This window comes from Sander lucioperca, chromosome 5, assembly GCF_008315115.2.
Source record: "Sander lucioperca isolate FBNREF2018 chromosome 5, SLUC_FBN_1.2, whole genome shotgun sequence".
NCBI lineage: Eukaryota > Metazoa > Chordata > Actinopteri > Perciformes > Percidae > Sander > Sander lucioperca.
In genome coordinates, this window is record NC_050177.1 from 43,109,377 (window position 1) to 43,127,901 (window position 18,525).

General features: G+C 40.2%; 1 protein-coding gene across 2 annotated transcripts; it reads right to left on the reverse strand.

Annotated features, from left to right (window-relative positions):
* Nucleotides 1-316: 316 nt before the first annotated feature.
* cab39 (calcium binding protein 39) lies at nucleotides 317-18,030 on the reverse strand. Of its 2 annotated transcripts, none has more exons than XM_031283699.2 (9): nucleotides 17,758-18,030; nucleotides 13,179-13,334; nucleotides 12,861-13,025; nucleotides 11,966-12,084; nucleotides 8,221-8,389; nucleotides 4,029-4,088; nucleotides 3,346-3,411; nucleotides 2,739-2,882; nucleotides 317-2,654 (listed from the first exon to the last, which is right to left on the reverse strand). In XM_031283699.2, the coding sequence occupies exons 2-9, from the start codon at nucleotides 13,290-13,292 to the stop codon at nucleotides 2,466-2,468; spliced, it is 1,026 nt and encodes a 341-aa protein (XP_031139559.1). In that variant the 5' UTR covers nucleotides 13,293-13,334; nucleotides 17,758-18,030; the 3' UTR covers nucleotides 317-2,465. The 2 variants fall into 2 exon arrangements, with proteins under 2 accessions (XP_031139559.1, XP_031139560.1); XM_031283700.2 differs by lacking the exon at nucleotides 17,758-18,030 and adding an exon at nucleotides 15,851-15,870.
* Between the last annotated feature and the right edge of the window lie 495 nt (nucleotides 18,031-18,525).

Below are 18,525 nucleotides of genomic sequence, written 5' to 3' on the forward strand. Positions count from 1 at the left end.
GATGACTGATGAGTGAGGTATAACTCTGTACTAGTTTTTATATATATATATATATATTTTAATGCAATTAATGTTCATCATGTACTTGTTTTAGTTTTACATAATTATAAAATAGTAGCTCATAATTATGAAATACTATGCTATAACGTTAATTATCAGCTATACTCATGAGGGGGAAAACAACCTGCATCAGTGCTTTTATTTTTTATAAGAAAGTACATTGTGCTGATAATACTGTAATCTTTGAATGCAAGACGTGTATGTACAATAAGGTATTGTTAAGTAAGCAAAATAAATCTGAATAGGCCCTACTTCCTCCACAACTGGAGAAAAGGGGCAATATACCAAGCTGATGTTCATACCGCAATGTTAACACAAATTTGACAGCTGAGTTATTATTTCTGTACACGGGACGAAAATGACCACAGCATTATTTTTTTATTCCAAATGTTCCTGTTTTCTTTATTTCATTTGTAGGGCCCAGGCCTTTGACACTTCTGAAAGCACCCACACGCTCTATGCTGAAACTGGAGTCAAAGTCAACATACAGCCAAGAGTTAAATTTGACATTTCAATGTTGTTAAATACTTGGAAAAAAGAAACAATTCCAGTACAACATCTTTAGTACAGCATCATGCACAGCCAGTGGAGAAACATGCTTGTTCAATGCGAATGGAGGAACTGTCGTCTATCAGAGTAGTGCTGTTGTCTACACGGAGATGCTTTCTTATTTGCCTATTTGGAGGTATATATATATGTCTCATTACATAGACCATGTCATTCACTGTAAATAACATCTGTGGATTTATAAGTTTTGCTCAGCACCATGAGGACAATCCAACATGCCCAAAGTACTCTGCCACCCACAATGCTTTACACTCACAATTGTACTGGAATTATAAACCCTCTGTAGAGAAAGGCTCATACAAGAGAAGGGGGAAAGTAAGAATGGTGTGCTGAGTTGCCAATGTTCTGATGAGCTCACCCCTGAAGCACACTCACTGTGGGACTACACAGCACTCCCAGGCCACAAGCAGAGTGGTTAGAATGAGGAAAACAAACAGTTAATGAAACTGAGAAAAGGAGGGAGGAAGAGCCCCGCTATCCTCGACTCCAGTTAGGTGATGTTGATCGCTCAGCACCTCACAAAGTGCAGAAAACACACAGGCTTTGATGTTTCAGTTAATGCCCTCCCAATCCCCTCCTGCACAAGTTCAGCAGTCTGAGAGATACTCAAAATGTAGGTGTAGAATAAAAAGAGGATTAACAGATCCAGAGCTAATACCATGACATTCCTCCGCTGTACAAATTGTTAATATCCTATAGGTTAGCTAAATGTGAGCTGGCCCTTTTAAGTTATGTACAAAGAAACCCAACAGCAACCATTTCAACAGTAAAATGAAATGCAAAATCAATGTCATTTAACTTGTTTTTTTCTTTTACGGTTTAGAAAGTAATTTGATTACAATTAACCAAAAACGTGATGTTTAAGGTAATATATATATATAATATATATTCATGTCAAGGTTAGACAAAAATCTACAAAGCAAAAAAAAGGCATATGTACATGTTCACCCTGTCCCAGAAAACAATCAAGAGACCCAAATTCCAAATTCATACCTTACATCCCTCCCTCCTTTCCTCGTGTGCTTCAAGTGCTGTAACAAAGCACACAGGAGGTCAATCAGTTCTGTCTGATGGCATCTGAGAGCTTGTCCCCATGAATCGCTCAAATGAACCACTGTTGTTGTATTGGCTGAAGGCAAAGACACAAACTGTAGCGGTTGCTGTGATGCACGTGCAATTCCGAGTCTGTGGCACTGGACATGGGAGCCAGACTGGGCAGACCATCACAGAGCCGACACTGGGTACAGCCATGGATCTGTCACATTTCAAGGCATGCAACCAACACACCAATGTTCAACTTTCTCGTACCATTTCCATCACAAGGTTTTAGCAGATTTTCTTGCAGTATGTATGTATGCATCTTCTTTATGTAATACATTTATGCATGTAAACGTGTCTACTTTTGTTCCTTGGTGTGTGTGTGTGTGTGTGTGTGTGTGTGTGTGTGTGTGTGTGTGTGTGTGTGTTTCTGTCTCTTCGGAAAGTCTGCCTTACTTTGAATGCACTGACATTTTCTGTTACTAGGTTTGATGGACTGTTGTATCATTACAATATACCTAACATGTCTCAATGTGCAAGAAAGCAGCAGCATCTATTATTTTCTCTTATTTCTTTTGAAGGAAAAAGACTGAAGAAAGTAATTAAAATGTTCACTGAGGAGCAGAGGAGCTGGCGACTTTCTGATGAGTTGATATGGGTACGTTGGTTTTTCATTTGTTTCCTCAATTTTTGTTCAGAAACCACAACAGAAGCTGCTGATGGGTCCGTTAAGCAGAAGTTGTCCGGATGTTGTCCAGACGTGGTCCTGGTGGCTCCTCCCCCCACCTCTGCACCCTTCCTCAGGCCTCCTGGGGGACAGGCCTTTTGAGGTCCCTGATCTGTTTGACCAGGTAAGTCTTTTCATCATTGAACTGTTCATCCTCCGTTCTGTCGTTCTGGAACTTGCTGAGAAACTCAATGAGTTTGGTTTGGTTCTTCAGCAGGATGTCTAGGATGGGCTGTGTCTTGTTGGGGTTGGCCACAAACACCTTGTAGTTCAGGAAGAGGAAAATACGTTAATATGTGCAGATTATGTACATATTTGATGTGATAAAAACTGCTTTAATTTTTACCTTAAAAACATGGAAAGCCTCAAACTGGATGTTGCGGCTCTTGTCCCGTAGCAGGTTCATCATTAATTTGAGATTCTCTGGCTTGCTGATGTATTTCGTCATTATGGTGAAATTGTGCCGGTCAAGAAGCAACTCCCCCAGTAACTAGATCATTTTAGAGTGAGAAACGGAAATAATTAATTTGAATATAGAATTATTTTGCACTGACAGAGCTCACTGCTTTAAGCCACAATCTATAATGTCCTTACAATGTCCTTACTTATGGCCTACGTAGATGTTAAAGAAAGCATTTTACTGCTGGAAAGAGAGGGTCGGGGGTCAGTTTGTTTACAAAACGCATGTTATTCAGACTAAGGAAAGAAAGAAAGAAGGCACTAAAGGTAGTCAAAAACAAAAAGTGAAGAAAACTCCAATATTGAAAGGGTCTTCAGAGGACATGCCGTGTGGTGCTCCCACCACTAGATGGCAGTCACGACAAGGTGGTGATGAAGGTGGAATGGTTTTGAGAAACTAAACACTCTGACCAGACCCCATCTTTAAATAGCTCCCTGAATAGAGTTGCACCACTACATGAGACCTGTTTACTGGCACGACCCAGGGTACTTACCTTGAGAGACTGCCTTTTAGTCACGTAGTTTTCTGAGTGGAGTAACTTCTCATATTCACTAAAGAACTAGAGAGAAAGGAAGAGGAAGTGAGAGAGAAAACAGACAAAAATAGAAGTGGTCAGGTCAGGGGAGAGAGATTAATCTAAATGTGTCAAGTAGTGGTTTTCACAATTGCATCTGTGTCTTGTATCAAAATACAATGACAAGAAAGTAAGAGATTTTCCCCTCACAGACTGGCAGCTACTTTTGTGTTCACAGCACAGCAAATTATGTCCCAAATGACTGGTTTGATGTTGTTGAGAAAAGAGACTGCCAGCATGTCAAACATCCACACGGTTAAGTTCATCTCAAGTATTTCGAAATATTCACCTCCAAACACGTTGAATTCCACTAAAGGCCTAAAAACTTTAAATGACTGGTACATACAGCAATAAAGCAGCACCTATAGAGTAATGGATGATTGATACATTGTTTTTGTTCCATTGATTAGTTGTGATGAACTCTGTACTGATGAATAATACCTTAAAATATGAAATTTGTTTAGCTGCCAATAAACATAAGTGATGAGGTTACATCATTTCTTCCCACTATGATGTCATGGCCACACTTATGTACATACCAATCAAGCCTTTCTAGCTTACTTACCTTTTAAATACTAGGTTTCAGTTGAGAATGGACTTACTTTGTCATAATGTTGCTCCAAAAACTCTGCACTCAGTAGCTTGTGTCTTGTGAGGAGGTCCTGGAAAAACACAATGCAGACTATGAGAAATGAATTCAGACTTAATGGTTATCACTTAGGCTGGTCCCATTTGTCTCCTCTTTGGACACTAAGTACAACAAACATGCAGAAATAATCATTGACTGAAAACCCCCACACCAAAATTAGACAGACATTTTTTTTTTGGGTTACAGTGTTAGTGTCATCTCTGGAAATAATCCATTTCAAAGACATAAGACGACTGGTTTATCTGTTGCAAATATGTCAGCAAATTAATCCTATTTAAGACTATATAACAATTGTAATCGTAATAAAAGAAACCTGAGCTTTAATGCCAGTATTTAAATCTGACCACTAAGTATTTATTAAGCAGTGTTGTCAAAGTTTGTCCAGATAGCACAACATTTAGTCCAGTCTTTTAAATACCATTTTAAAACCGAGACCCTCCGATAGAAGTCTGAACAATCAGCAAACTACTGATAGTGGTAAAAATGATAATAGGACTTGATATGTTCTTATTTCTAATCAGAAACTAATTTTAGTTAAACATTGAGGATTTGACAAGGTTTCCACAACAAGCCACTATGACTTTGTTTTGAAAGTTAGAGGCACGTTCATGAGCACTCAAGTGGTTTGTTCAGGCCTCAAAATCATGGCATAATTTTGCGTATGAACACCATCTTTCCCATTATAACAGTCATTGTTGGCTCCAAATCCTCAACCTCCAAGTATGTTTATGTCAATGTGTTATAACTGAAAGATAAGCAGCAGCATGTACTTGCAGCCAACGCCTCATCAAATTTGCTGTTTGAGCTCTGTAATTTGTAGGGGTAAAATCGATTATTTTCCCTAGATTTGATATTTATTTTTAACCAATGATTCAACTAAATATGTTCTGTTTATACGGTACCGGCAACAACGACTACACCATATCTGTATGGATCCAGCAAAACAGACATACAGAAAACACATTACATGTACTTCTTTACAAATGAAATACAGTGAGGAAAATAAGTATTTGAACACCCTGCTATTTTGCATGTTCTCCCACTTAGAAATCATGGAGGGGTCTGAAATTGTCATCGTAGGTGCATGTCCACTGTGAGAGACATAATCTATCCAGAAATCACAATGTATGATTTTTTAACTATTTATTTGTATGATACAGCTGCAAATAAGTATTTGAACACCTGAGAAAATCAATGTTAATATTTGGTACAGTAGCCTTTGTTCGCAATTACAGAGGTCAAACGTTTCCTGTAGTTTTTCACCAGGTTTGCACACACTGCAGGAGGGATTTTGGCCCACTCCTCCACACAGATCTTCTCTAGATCAGTCAGGTTTCTGGGCTGTCGCTGAGAAACACGGAGTTTGAGCTCCCTCCAAAGATTCTCTATTGGGTTTAGGTCTGGAGACTGGCTAGGCCACGCCAGAACCTTGATATGCTTCTTACAGAGCCACTCCTTGGTTATCCTGGCTGTGTGCTTCGGGTCATTGTCATGTTGGAAGACCCAGCCTCGACCCATCTTCAATGCTCTGAGGGAAGGAGGTTGTTCCCCAAAATCTCGCAATACATGGCCCCGGTCATCCTCTCCTTAATACAGTGCAGTCGCCCTGTCCCATGTGCAGAAAAACACCCCCAAAGCATGATGCTACCACCCCCATGCTTCACAGTAGGGATGGTGTTCTTGGGATGGTGCTCATCATTCTTCTTCCTCCAAACACGGTTAGTGGAATTATGACCAAAAAGTTCTATTTTGGTCTCATCTGACCACATGACTTTCTCCCATGACTCCTCTGGATCATCCAAATGGTCATTGGCAAACTTAAGACGGGCCTTGACATGTGCTGGTTTAAGCAGGGGAACCTTCCGTGCCATGCATGATTTCAAACCATGATGTCTTAGTGTATTACCAACAGTAACCTTGGAAACGGTGGTCCCAGCTCTTTTCAGGTCATTGACCAGCTCCTCCCGTGTAGTTCTGGGCTGATTTCTCACCTTTCTTAAGATCATTGAGACCCTACGAGGTGAGATCTTGCATGGAGCACCAGTCCGAGGGAGATTGACAGTCATGTTTAGCTTCTTCCATTTTCTAATGATTGCTCCAACAGTGGACCTTTTTTCACCAAGCTGCTTGGCAATTTTCCCGTAGCCCTTTCCAGCCTTGTGGAGGTGGACAATTTTGTCTCTAGTGTCTTTGGACAGCTCTTTGGTCTTGGCCATGTTAGTAGTTGGATTCTTACTGATTGTATGGGGTGGACAGGTGTCTTTATGCCGCTAACGACCTCAAACAGGTGCATCTAATTTAGGATAATAAATGGAGTGGAGGTGGACATTTTAAAGGCAGACTAACAGGTCTTTGAGGGTCAGAATTCTAGCTCATAGACAGGTGTTCAAATACTTATTTGCAGCTGTATCATACAAATAAATAGTTAAAAAATCATACATTGTGATTTCTGGATTTTTCTTTTTTAGATTATGTCTCTCACACCTACGATGACAATTTCAGACCCCTCCATGATTTCTAAGTGGGAGAACTTGCAAAATAGCAGGGTGTTCAAATACTTATTTTCCTCACTGTAAATGTCAGACTGACTGACGCATTCTTCTTTTAGAAATGTCTCGTAATATCGTCTCTTGAAGTGTATTATTCAACTTTTGTTTTTTTAAAGAAGGAAAAGAAAATCACAATACTGAAAACTATCAAACTGCAATACTTCTAGAATCTCAATAAATAAAAATCGCAAATCAAATCGGCACCCATATATCGGGAAAGAATCAAATTGGGACCAAAGCGAAGTACCAGCAAGAATAGGAGATGGGGCTGCTGAACAGAGATGTTATGACACTGTAAAAAGCATCTCCACTAATAACTTACAGTATATATCAGATCCAGAAAACTTGATTAATCCCCACGGGGCAATTCATTTTTACAGTCTATCACATCCATGTCATAAATATGTACAAGAGTAACAACAACAGTATGTTTAAATGCACAGCAGTAAGCGGGGTATGTGATTACCGGTTAAGTGAATAACCGGGTTATGCCAGTTCTCCCCGTATACATGAGTGGGGAAGAATGGGGAGAATGACAGGAGTAACTCTACCTCTGGTACAGTAGGTGCCACTCTGCCAACGCACAACGCTTTTTCTTCCGGTTGACCCATGTCAACATTACACAGACCGATCACTAAATTAGTAAAATTTAACAACTTAATGTTTAATTTACACATTATTATTTCAGCGTAGGACAGCACAATGTTCCCGCCAGATGACTGACCACTTGTTCGGCTCATTATAACGTTATCTGTAACCAGTGTCAGGTAGAATTAGCAAGCTAACTTCATTAGCTAACTAACATTAGCGTTAGCCAGGGGCCGCAGTGGGGGCTGCCCGGTCCCTCCACTTTTTTGCCAAGACACAGTGTTGACAGCCCCGGAGATGGACAGTGGGGGATCAACTCCCTCGGAGCGCGGAGGGCAGTTGAAGCATGAAGCATGTGCCTAAACCGATCATAGCCCGGTTAAGGTGTATACATGCAGGGATACTCCGGTTACTAAAGAAGTTCTCTGTTAACCAAGTTATTAGAACTCCGATTATAACCGGGGTAAGGCGTTTACATGACGTTTGAGAAAAAAAAAAAGAGTTCTAGAAAAGGGTATGGCCTTAACCTGAATATAATCGGGTTTTTTTTTAAACTGCATGAAAACGCACTGAGTCAGCATCCACATCCACATGCCAGTGACAACAAGAGCATAGATTAACGATGTGTGCTCAGTTGCCTAATGGCTGAAGGAATGAAAGAATTTGCATACCGATTTGTTTTCCGTGCAGGAACATAATAGCGCCGACCTGATGGCATAACTTTCAAGCTTTTTTTTTTTTTTTTACATAAAATTCACTAAAAAGTGCATGGTAAGGTTGAGTTAATATTTTATCAGCTTTCTGGACCACTCGCACCTTCCACAGAGAGCTGAGGTCTTTCTGCTCGACTCCAGTGATCTTCGAGCAGACCTTAACAATGTTAGACAGACCGTTTTTTTCCTAAACAGACAAACCATTAAACCAGCACATCAATGAGTTACTTTTGGAAAAAAAGTGTCACTGGTTTTAAGATGTTTTTTTAATAGCTGAACAAGTGAGCCAACTTACTTTGAAAGTGGCAAATGCATCTGAGGCAATGTCGAAAGTGGACATCTCCACATATCTGAAGAAGTCATAAAACTGCTCTGAGCACAGTGTGATTTTGGCCAGTGGTTCATGTCTGATGCACTCCCTCAACATGATACCGCAGTTTAGGGCAATCTCTGGAGACTCATACCTGCACAAAACAGCAACACAGGACAAGGACTTAATATCATATCGAAGAATACTACACGCAAACATGCAGAAACTGAAACAAGGTATGTTTTCATTACACGTTTACGTCGTTAAGTTTCACATAACCGCATCATCTCAATAGAATAAACTCTGGATATGAGGATGAGGACAGCATTAGGCCTTTATTTGACAGGACAGTTTAAGATAGGAAAGGCGAGAGAGGGGGCTGGACATACAGCAAACAGCCGCAGGTCGGAATCGAACCGGCGGTTGCTACGGTAAGTACTGAGCCTTTGTACGTGGGGTAACCAGGTGAGCTACCCAGCGAGCTAAATTGTTTTTACTGAGGACATGTACACACACAGGATGCATACAATGTGGTGTGGTGGGATATAAATCTGCTTAATCTTAATCTCTGGCTAGCCTTCAATGTTGTTAACAAAAAGACAACCTACACACTTAAAATGTTATATATATTTATTTATTTTTTATTATATAATGTTATCATCTGTAGTAAGTGAGCCACCAAAGAATAATTTTACTGGCATTTGGTGCTTGACTGGGTCTGACTTTAGACAAATGTATGTCTTTTCTTAGTTAAAATTAGTTACTTTCCCTCAAGTAAAGGGGGCCAGAACTATGAATTGATTATTAGCATAAGTTCAGTGTGCCAGTGTCATGTCTCTACATGCTAACATGTAGCCTTCCATGACAGGTTTGACGATATAGGATCAATCCAGCAGTGTGACTGAAGTTATCACTTTTAGAAACATGAGAAGTAGTGATTGAGCTGGGTGAAGGGTAATGGTATTTACACCATTGATATAGATGCAGACTATAAAAAGGAGCCATGGCAACTTAACAGAGATATCAAATCCACTGTGCTCTGCACCACAATGTTAAATGTCATCCCTTAGTCCTTACTGGACACAAAGGACGAAAGACACCAAACGTGTAACGTTGTGTCATAGCCAAGGCATGTCAATCCAGGGAGTGAATGTGATAAAGTTGCTGCAAGTCTGGAGCATCATCATGTGTCAGAGCTGGGAAATAACTCAGTGTTGCATCCTGCCTTGACATCCCAGTTGTGGAGTAGGTGAGGCTTACGCAATGTGCCTGGTTTTTCAGAAAAAAAGTTCAATAACAGTGTGGTTGATGAAAATGTAATTGGTGTAAGCTTGTGCATTGGCATTCCCTTTTCCTGTGGACTGAAACATATACCTGTGTGTATATAAGCTGTAAATGTTCTTTTGTTTCACTTTTCTGACTTTTTAAGGAAATTTAGCCCAAGATCCAAAGTCAATTTCTTTGTATTTTTTGGATTAATGAGCTGAACTACAGATTCATCTGAAAGGGACTAAACAGAAAATACACTTGTTCTTTGAGGTCCCTAGGACATCCTTCTTCCTTTATCTTCGCTTAAGATCAGCCCTAAAATGTTTTGGAGTGCCATGGGGGAACAGTTTTGAGATGCACCCAATCATTAAATGGTTTGTTGATTCTCCTGTGGGAGGATTAGTGTCCAGGATTTATGCTAAACTGATGCAAGTATCTGTAGGAGAACTCCCAATACTAAAAAAATGGGAGCGAGAGCTGAGCCCGGAGGGGAACGTAATTAATTGGGGGACAGTTTGGGACATTTCCCACTGTTCCAAGAACCCAAATCACCAGCAGATCCACTTCCCACTCCCTATTGCACATTCTGTCAACCTGAACAAACTGGAACTTTCCTGCACATGGTCTGAGAGTGTGAACAGGTGCATGAGTTTTGGAATAAAACATCAATACTATCTGATGTGATAGGATGTCGAATTCCTACTGACCAGATTGTTTTGTTACTTAATGACGACTCTAAATTACATCTGCTTGGGAGACAAAAGAAAGTTTGGTTAGCTGGATCAACCGCGACCAAGAAAATGATAGCTCAGTGCCCCCCCCCCCCCCCACTCGCTTTGTATAAAACAGTGGTTGGCATATTTTCTAGACATCGTTATGCATGAGCTCTCTACAGCAAGGATTAACAAAGCCAAATCATCGACTATCAACCTGTGGAAAGGTGCAGCAGCACAGATATCAGTCCTAATGACCTCAGCACCACAAGAAATAGAGCAGGGCGACTAGGCAAGGTGTGATTTCTGTTTTTGTTTATTTGTTTGTTTTTTCTTTTCTTCGAGACTGTGGGGGGTGGGAGAGGGGGGTTGTTCTTGTTCAAGTGTGTTTGTCTGTTGTTTAAAATGGAAAAATAAATAAAAAAATGATCATTAAAAAAAAAAAGACTTGTTTGTTGCAGATGTGAATATCAATAACATCAGGCAATGTATTATTTCTATCAAAATGGATTGGAGATTTTAAAAAATGAACTAAAGATTATAACATTAATCTAGCTTAAAAACTATTCAATTGTTTTACTCAATTGGGCTATATTGTCTTTAAGTATAATGAGCATTGCCTTCTGTATATCCCTGGGCATGATATAAGTCCAAATATTGTCATCAAGTTCATGTTGCCTATTTTTCATTCTTCTTCTTGAGGCAACAGTCGGACCATTTGAAAACAGGTGCTCTCATTTTCCAACTAAAGTTGCTTAGGAAGTTGCTCTTTTCAATAACTTGTGGTCACGTGTAGGGCTGAACGATTAATTGCATTTGCGATAATATCGCGATATGTTAAAACGCGATTTCCTAATCGCAAAGGCTGCGATTTGGTCGCGTGACTGGAAAGGGCTAATCAGTCTGCACTCTGCAGAAAAAGCATCAACTTAGCACGCTCGCTACGCCGTACCTTGAGCTGATTTCTGTCATTCAAACAACTCTGAGTTGTAGTTTAAAACGTTTACAGCCATTAATAAATGAAGGGTTTTATTCTGGCTCGAGTCCATACATGCAGTTAATGGATACAGACACGCAGAACTGAAGGCTCGGTTGACAACGATTAGCTCTGATTAGCGGTTAGCTCCGGTTAGCGGTTAGCTCCGTTATAAAGATATGAGTGGAGGAGCTGCCACTGAGAGGGGTAACAATCAGACTGATAAATGACGTTCGGGGAGCTTTCACAGCAGCGTTGCCGCGGGGTTTCAACAGTTTTATTAGTACAGTTAATCCCACGGCAAGAACACCAGCAACTAGCTAACGTAACGATAGCCTCTCTGAGCAAGTGCACACGGCAGCACGCACCTTCACGAGGGGGAGGGGCTGGAGGCAGCTCCTCTCTGTGCACTGTAAAAGAAATACACGTGTGTGTGTGTGTGTGTGTGTGTGTGTGTGTGTGTGTGTGTGTGTGTGTGTACTATATACTATATTTTTACTTATTTAACTGTCTAGTGTGTAATTGTGTGTTGTTCATACTATAAAATGATTTATTGTTTGTCTTTGTTGAATAATACAGAAGACAAAGAGCTTAAAAAAATAATCAAATATTGAATCGCAATCGCAATATTTGGGGAAAAAAAATCGCAATTAGATTACTTTCAAAAATCGTTCAGCCCTAGTCACGTGTTGTTTCAACAATATTCATAAATAAAAAAAAATCTTAAAGCTCAAGGGGAGCATGACCAATCTCTGTGTTTGTGCCTTCTTACCCTTTAAGCAACATGAAGAGGATATTCTGCTGGGTGCAGAGGTACTCCACCGTGGGCGTCCGAGTGCCAATCTGACGCCTCAGGATGTTGTTGAAGATCTGAGCTACATCTTTCTTACCCTGGTGGCAACAGATGAAGCATAAAGAGAACACAATACATAAAAAAGTTACACAATACACTTTCAAACTGACAACGCAATCAGTAGCTAGAGAAGGATGGAAAGCCAAGATGCAACTCTAAACATAAGGTATGCTGGTTTTTAAAATGAGAGTTATGTCAAAAAGTTAATAAATGAAAAATAATGAATATGTGAAACTTTCTCTTTATTTATCTTTATTTGTGGTGTTTCAGCACGGAGGGGGAAGATATGTCCTCTTAAGATAATGACCAGGATATTGACAAATAGCTACCAATGAAAGTGACAAAAATTCAACACACACCAAATGTGTGCACAACTATCTAAAATGTTAATTACTGTCATGTTTCTATGTTGCACACTTGTGATTTAGAATTCTTTAGCAGCTTTTTTTCTTTTGTAGAGGAAAGGAGGATGAGAAAGGCTAAAAGAGGAGGAAAGAGAGATCACACAACACAATGAGTCATGCTGTGATAGGGTGAGTCAGGGAAGCCTGCCTGCAGCAAGCAGTTACCACACAGCACCCAGTCTGACATATTGCAGAGACATGAGTCTGTCCATATGTCAACATAGGAAGATGTGTACATTTTTAAACATATAATCTCATGTTCATAAGACACATTCTTCCTGTGTAAAGCTCAGAGAAACTTTGACCACTTCACTGCCTACTCATTGTTAGCCACTTTATTTCCATTTTTTTCCAATATCATTTATTACATATTTTTCTCCCCCACTCTTATGAAAGACACAAAGTCTCACCTCAAAGTCGATGAGCTGCAGGTCTGCTATCAGGGTGGTGAGCAAGCCACTGTTGTAGAGCTCCTGGGCTAGCTGGGCCACTGCTTCTGTTTGCGGCTCTTTCTCATTAGTCCCATACAGGATCTCCTTCATGGCCACCAGGCTTTTTGACACCTCCTCTGTGGCCTGAATCATATACACATAGTACATGTGACGTTACAGTATTTCAAGCATCAGAATTCTAGTTCAAACTCATTTTCACCCCCACAAAAGATTGATGAGGTGACAAATCCCACAAGGGAAAACGAAGAACGTGAATTTGTGCAAGAATCACCCTACCTTCTCAGCCTTTTTGTCAGAAATGTCATGTTTCTCAAGCACTGTCATGCTGTCCTTAAGGTTCTTAACAATGTCCGCCGGCGACTTGTGGGACTTGCCAAAGGGGAAAGGCATGGCGGAGAGTTACCACGAGCTAGCAGGCAGCGGACTGTCCACCTGAGGAATGACATGTAAAACTGGATCAGAACCTGTAAAGATGGAGGGACAACTGAGATGCGAACTGAGCTGGGCAGTGGTGGCCTAAAGGTTAGAGAAGCGAGCTTGGGACCAGGGACCAGGACCCAGACTGGCAGGATAAAATCTGGGTGGGGAAAGTGAAAGAGCAGCACTTGTCCCTCCCTCATTACCACCACTGAGGTGCACTTGAGCAAGGCCCTTAACCTCCAACCGCTCCAGTGGAACTGCTCAGTGGCCAGCAGATCAGACTGTGGTTGTACTGGGCAGCTTCCAGGTATGAATGTGAAAGGTTGTCGTTGCAAAAGAGAATTTGTACCCAATCGACTTACCTGGATAAATAAAGGTTAACATTTAAAAAAAAAAAAAAATAAACTAAGAGCAACCCTGCATTAATGTTGTTGTATTGTAAAATATAATCTTAATTAACAGATGATCTACAGAAACAGCATGGTCTTTGTCTTGTGCCTTTCCAGACAATATCTTTGTAACACTCAAAGCTCTAGCTTAGCTCAAGCTAACAAGTAGTTATAGGAAAGTACACATGTAGGCAGTGTAGTAGGTAAAGAGGGTGAATACAAATATGTAGCTGGTGGTGACTCAAATGTTTGAATCATTCATGATCAGTCATGATCATGCAAACATAGCAATGATGCAAGTCTGGACAAAGGTTAACAAAACAGATCTTAAGAATGATGACAGTAGATACATACACATAATGTTTAATGTAAGTTAATCACAATTACCTATTAAAATGGCAACTCTCACTTATACTACCGCTTCACTACCTGTCACTCACTGCCCATGGGTTAGACAAGTAATTGATATTGCATTATATCATTATACCGTCTGTTGCATGTTATTTATACTTTGGCACCAGGGTTGTGATACTTTATTTTGTGTTAATAGGGCAAGACAGTTCCTTTCTTTTCTACAGTCATTTAAACTCTAGTTCAGTTTTTTCCCCAGTTGATGGCAGTTTGATGTTGGAAATAATGGGACCGAATATTTATGTTGCTTGAGGTTTAAAATAATGGGACAGAATATTCATTTTGCTGTTATTGATTATGTTAAAATCATCCTATTTGTATATAAAACTGTCAGAACTGAAGACTTTACATGCTTATCACTTATCATAGTACAATATTGTGAAATGTCTGGTCATTGTCAGTAAATGATTAACCAAGCAATGTTTACTATGACATGGGCCTACTTGAACAGCGACTAACAAATCCAAGTAAACACCTCGTCACATTACTAAATATACAGTACTTTCTCAGGTAACTAATTTAGGTCAATAAACACACTCGTCTCTACACAAAAACACGGGATAAAACTGAACCATGCCACAAAGGCCATATTTCACTGCTGCTCCTATTTAACTGAGTTACTTGACAAGTACCCTTGGCAAGAAGTAAGCCGAGAAAGCCTGGGCTATCACAAAGTGTAATTAGTAGAGATAAAGTTCCGATACCGATACCAGTATCGGTATTGCCTCCGATACTGCCTAAAACGCTGGTATCGGGAAGTACTGGAGTTTATGCACTGATCCGATACCACGTAATAAAGCCCTAAAGAAAATCTACATTAAAGTAGTTTAAGTTCTTTTTCCGTTATAACTGACTGTCAAACTGGATAATAAAAGAAAGTTCTGTGGCATTAATTGTTTGTGTTTGTTCATGTTTCACACAGCGTTTAACCTGAGCCAGACCGACAACAAAGATAGAAATAATATCACATCCATACAGGGATAGTAGTATTCAGTTGTTAAAACATAATAAAATATGACACACTGGTATCGGATCGGTACTCGGTATCGGCCGATTCGCAAGTTCAGGTATCAGAATCGGTAAGCAAAAAATGGTATCGGACCATCTCTAGTAATTAGCAACACAGCAGCCTAAATATGCTTATTTGTTCATATAGTGGGTCATGCAGGATGACTACACTACCTATTCCAAGAACCCAATACAGAAACATACACACTTAATCCCAGTATCATGCCAAGCCAAGACATTTTTTTCATTAAACATTTTAAAAAGTCAAAAAGTTTCCAGTAGAGCTGGCCGATATGGAGAAATTCAAATATCACAAAATCTTTGACAAAATACATCAATATCAATATTGAAGGGTTGGCTATTGATGCTTTCACAAAATATTTATAAAATGAGATTTTTGACAAGTTAGCATTAGTAATGTGGATATAATGACTAGGTGGGTCAAGACAAATAAAAGAACAGCTAGAACAGGCTGAAAAGCTCAGAAAATAACATCACTTTACTGTAATGTAGCCTCTAAAACCAGGAAAAGAGAAAACACTTGTCATATTACGATATCCAAAATGTAAGACGATATTTAGCCTCATATATAGATATCAATATAATATTGATATTTTACCCAGCCCTAGATTCCAGTATGATACTGAGGTTGCCACAAAACACCAAAACTAGTCACTTAATAAACACTAAGAGGCACAGATCTAGCAGTCTGTCACCAACCTGTTGTATATGCCAGGAAACTTTAAACTCTGAACACAAACCCTGGAGTAGTCACACTCATCCTCTTGTGCCTTGGCAGAGAGTCCACATTTAGAAAGCAACGCTGTGGCCAGGAATATAAACCAAGCAGCACCGAAGTGGGAGGTGCAGTCCACCATTCATATATGATGTGTCGTGTGACTGAGAAATATAAAAAGTGTCCCAGGGTTCCATGGTTACCGAAGCCCTTAAGTTGTGCTTGCTTACATTTTTAATAAGCTGAACATACCTCAATTTCGCCAGGTGGCCAAATCCGTCTGTCCCACAGACTACTGTTGGTTAATGTAGCCAGCAGACAGGAGAACCGCCTCCCTACTCCTGACCCGCTTCAGTATCAGTGACGCAAATAGGAAGGAAACATATGGCAGGTTCAAAATCAGCTGGTCGCCGCTAACCAACAATGACTTCGTTACTAATCAGGTATCGTGTGCTGGGGTAATGTTAGGCCAACACATGTCAGAGTTGCTGTAGGCCTGACTTTTACACAAACGGAACATGGCTGCAAAAAAGTCCAAACCCCTTCCGACTCTTTTAAAGGAAAATTACCGTCATGTTAGCTAGAGCAGGCTTTATATATCTGCGATTACAACAGTCAAAAATAGGTAAATGGAAACACGACTAGCGGAGCCTGAAGTATACCGGTAGTTAACCTTACCCTACATTAAACAAAACTGTGTCAGAAGACAGCTCAAACGTCACCCCCACCATTCAGTCGAGACAGCAGCAGATGTTATATAATGTTAAGATAAATATTATATAGCTTAACAAACTCAAACAAGTTGCAAACCCGCGGCCCGAAGCTGGCTTAACATGAAGAAGACTAACATGAAGCTGACAGTGAGCACCGCCCCTCTCCGTTATCCATGCCCGGTTTATGATGGATGAAGCCTGCCAACTTTGCGCAATACTCGTCTCTTTTTACCTTTTTATTTTGCTTATTGATTTTCAACCTTTTTATTTGTCATGTTTTATTGTTTTTTATTTTGTCTTCTCTCTGCTGTGTTTTGAGTCTTTTGTCTTCTTGTTTGTATTTACCCAAATGCTGTTTTTCTATTGTTTGGCTCCACTGTTTAACTAGCTAGCTAGCTAGCTAGCTAGCTGTCTGATGTTGACCTCTGGGTATCCTGCTTTTGCCTTGTTTTGTTTGTTTTTAAATGTGCTAGCTATATAAAAGTTATTAGGCTAGCGCTATAACAAAATTGATACTTGCTCATTGAGTAATTAGCTATGTGGCTAGCAAATGCAGGACAACTGTAAGTTAATGCAGAGCCGCAGTGAAATATGGGATTCAGCTAACACATTACCTTTACCTATCACTTGACAGCTTTGTATCCGTTTGCAAGCTAACGTGGCCTATACTATTTCAATCACTGTCCACCAAACAACAGTGCTACTGCTGGTTTGCTTGTGGAAGTGTCGACACACAGAAGGCCTCCCCGGGCCTAACGTTAATGCTCACAAACCCCAGCTGCGTTAGCTTTATTTTAAATAGCTCAGACTGTAACGTTATGAAGTACTAACTGCATTTATTATAGCCAGTTTTGTAACGCCAGTTAGCTAGCTAGTCCTCTTAGCATAACGTTAGCCAGGCCTGGCAGTCGCTCCTCGCTGTTAACGTTACTATCAAGCTCATGCCTGACTTTAGCACATCATAAGCAGCAGGCTATGTTTAGCTGAAACGTGTTTGCTAGCTGATGGCTATACAACAAACTAGCTAGCTAACTAACATATGTAGCTAACTTTAAGGCAACCGTTGTTAGCTAAAGTAGCCTTAACGTTTATGTTAGCTAACGTTACACCACAATGCTTGCAAATAGTATTTCATACCACAACGTTATACAAAACATAGTAACGTTAAAGGTAGCTACCTTGTAAACGGCGTTTTCTCTAGTTCCCCGATTTGTCAAGACAGCAAAGGGCAACTTAGGTGCTCCTTGGAACAAAACCTGCTTTATTTTCCTTGTTCGCCGCCTCCCCTGTTTGTACTGTAGTTAATTGTGCAGCCCCTGTTTCCTAGTTCCTTCTCTGAGCTCGACAGCGGAGCGGTTGTCACTGCAGCAGCGTCTACCGCCTCCTCTGGCCGTCTCATGTCACGACAACTTGGAGATTGCACTTCGCGAAAATGGCAGGTGACCGTACGAGGGCGCGCTCACCCCATCGATAGATCATCGGACAACATCTACATCTTCTGTTAGTGATGCTACGTAGTGTAACCTATCTATGGGCCTTTCCCAATTCCCTAATTTGTACATCCTAGACTCCTCCTATCAGTTTGTGAGTTTTAATGGTCCGGACAACTTAAATTAGCCTATCTTGTTCACACATTTAAAACTTAGTTCAGTGCCTATATGTTAGGGCAGTTGTTTAGAAACATTGTTAGCTTCTAGTCCTATAGGCTAGGCTACTTCAGCATGCAGTGTTTTTGAATGTAAAATCATTTTGCAGCGTGTCAGTAAATATATCAACATGAAAACTCTTAGACACATTAAGCCATACATGCAGGAACATTGATTGCTATTAAACACAAACAATCGGGGTTGGGGTAGGCTATTCTAATAGGCCTAATTGATGCGTTTCTGACATTTGTGATCTAATTAATTGATTTCGCTGCATCTTTGCATTAGGCCTTTTGGATA

What these genes read in the sequence shown, in the direction of transcription:
- cab39 (XM_031283699.2), bottom strand. Translation starts at nt 13,292, where the DNA reads ATGCCTTTCCCCTTTGGCAAGTCCCACAAGTCGCCGGCGGACATTGTT. An exon ending in TGCAGCTCATCGACTTTGAG is followed by an intron (nt 12,085 to 12,860) that starts GTGAGACTTTGT and finishes TGTTGCCACCAG; the next exon opens with GGTAAGAAAGATGTAGCTCA. An exon ending in CTCTTCATGTTGCTTAAAGG is followed by an intron (nt 8,390 to 11,965) that starts GTAAGAAGGCAC and finishes TGTTTTGTGCAG; the next exon opens with GTATGAGTCTCCAGAGATTG.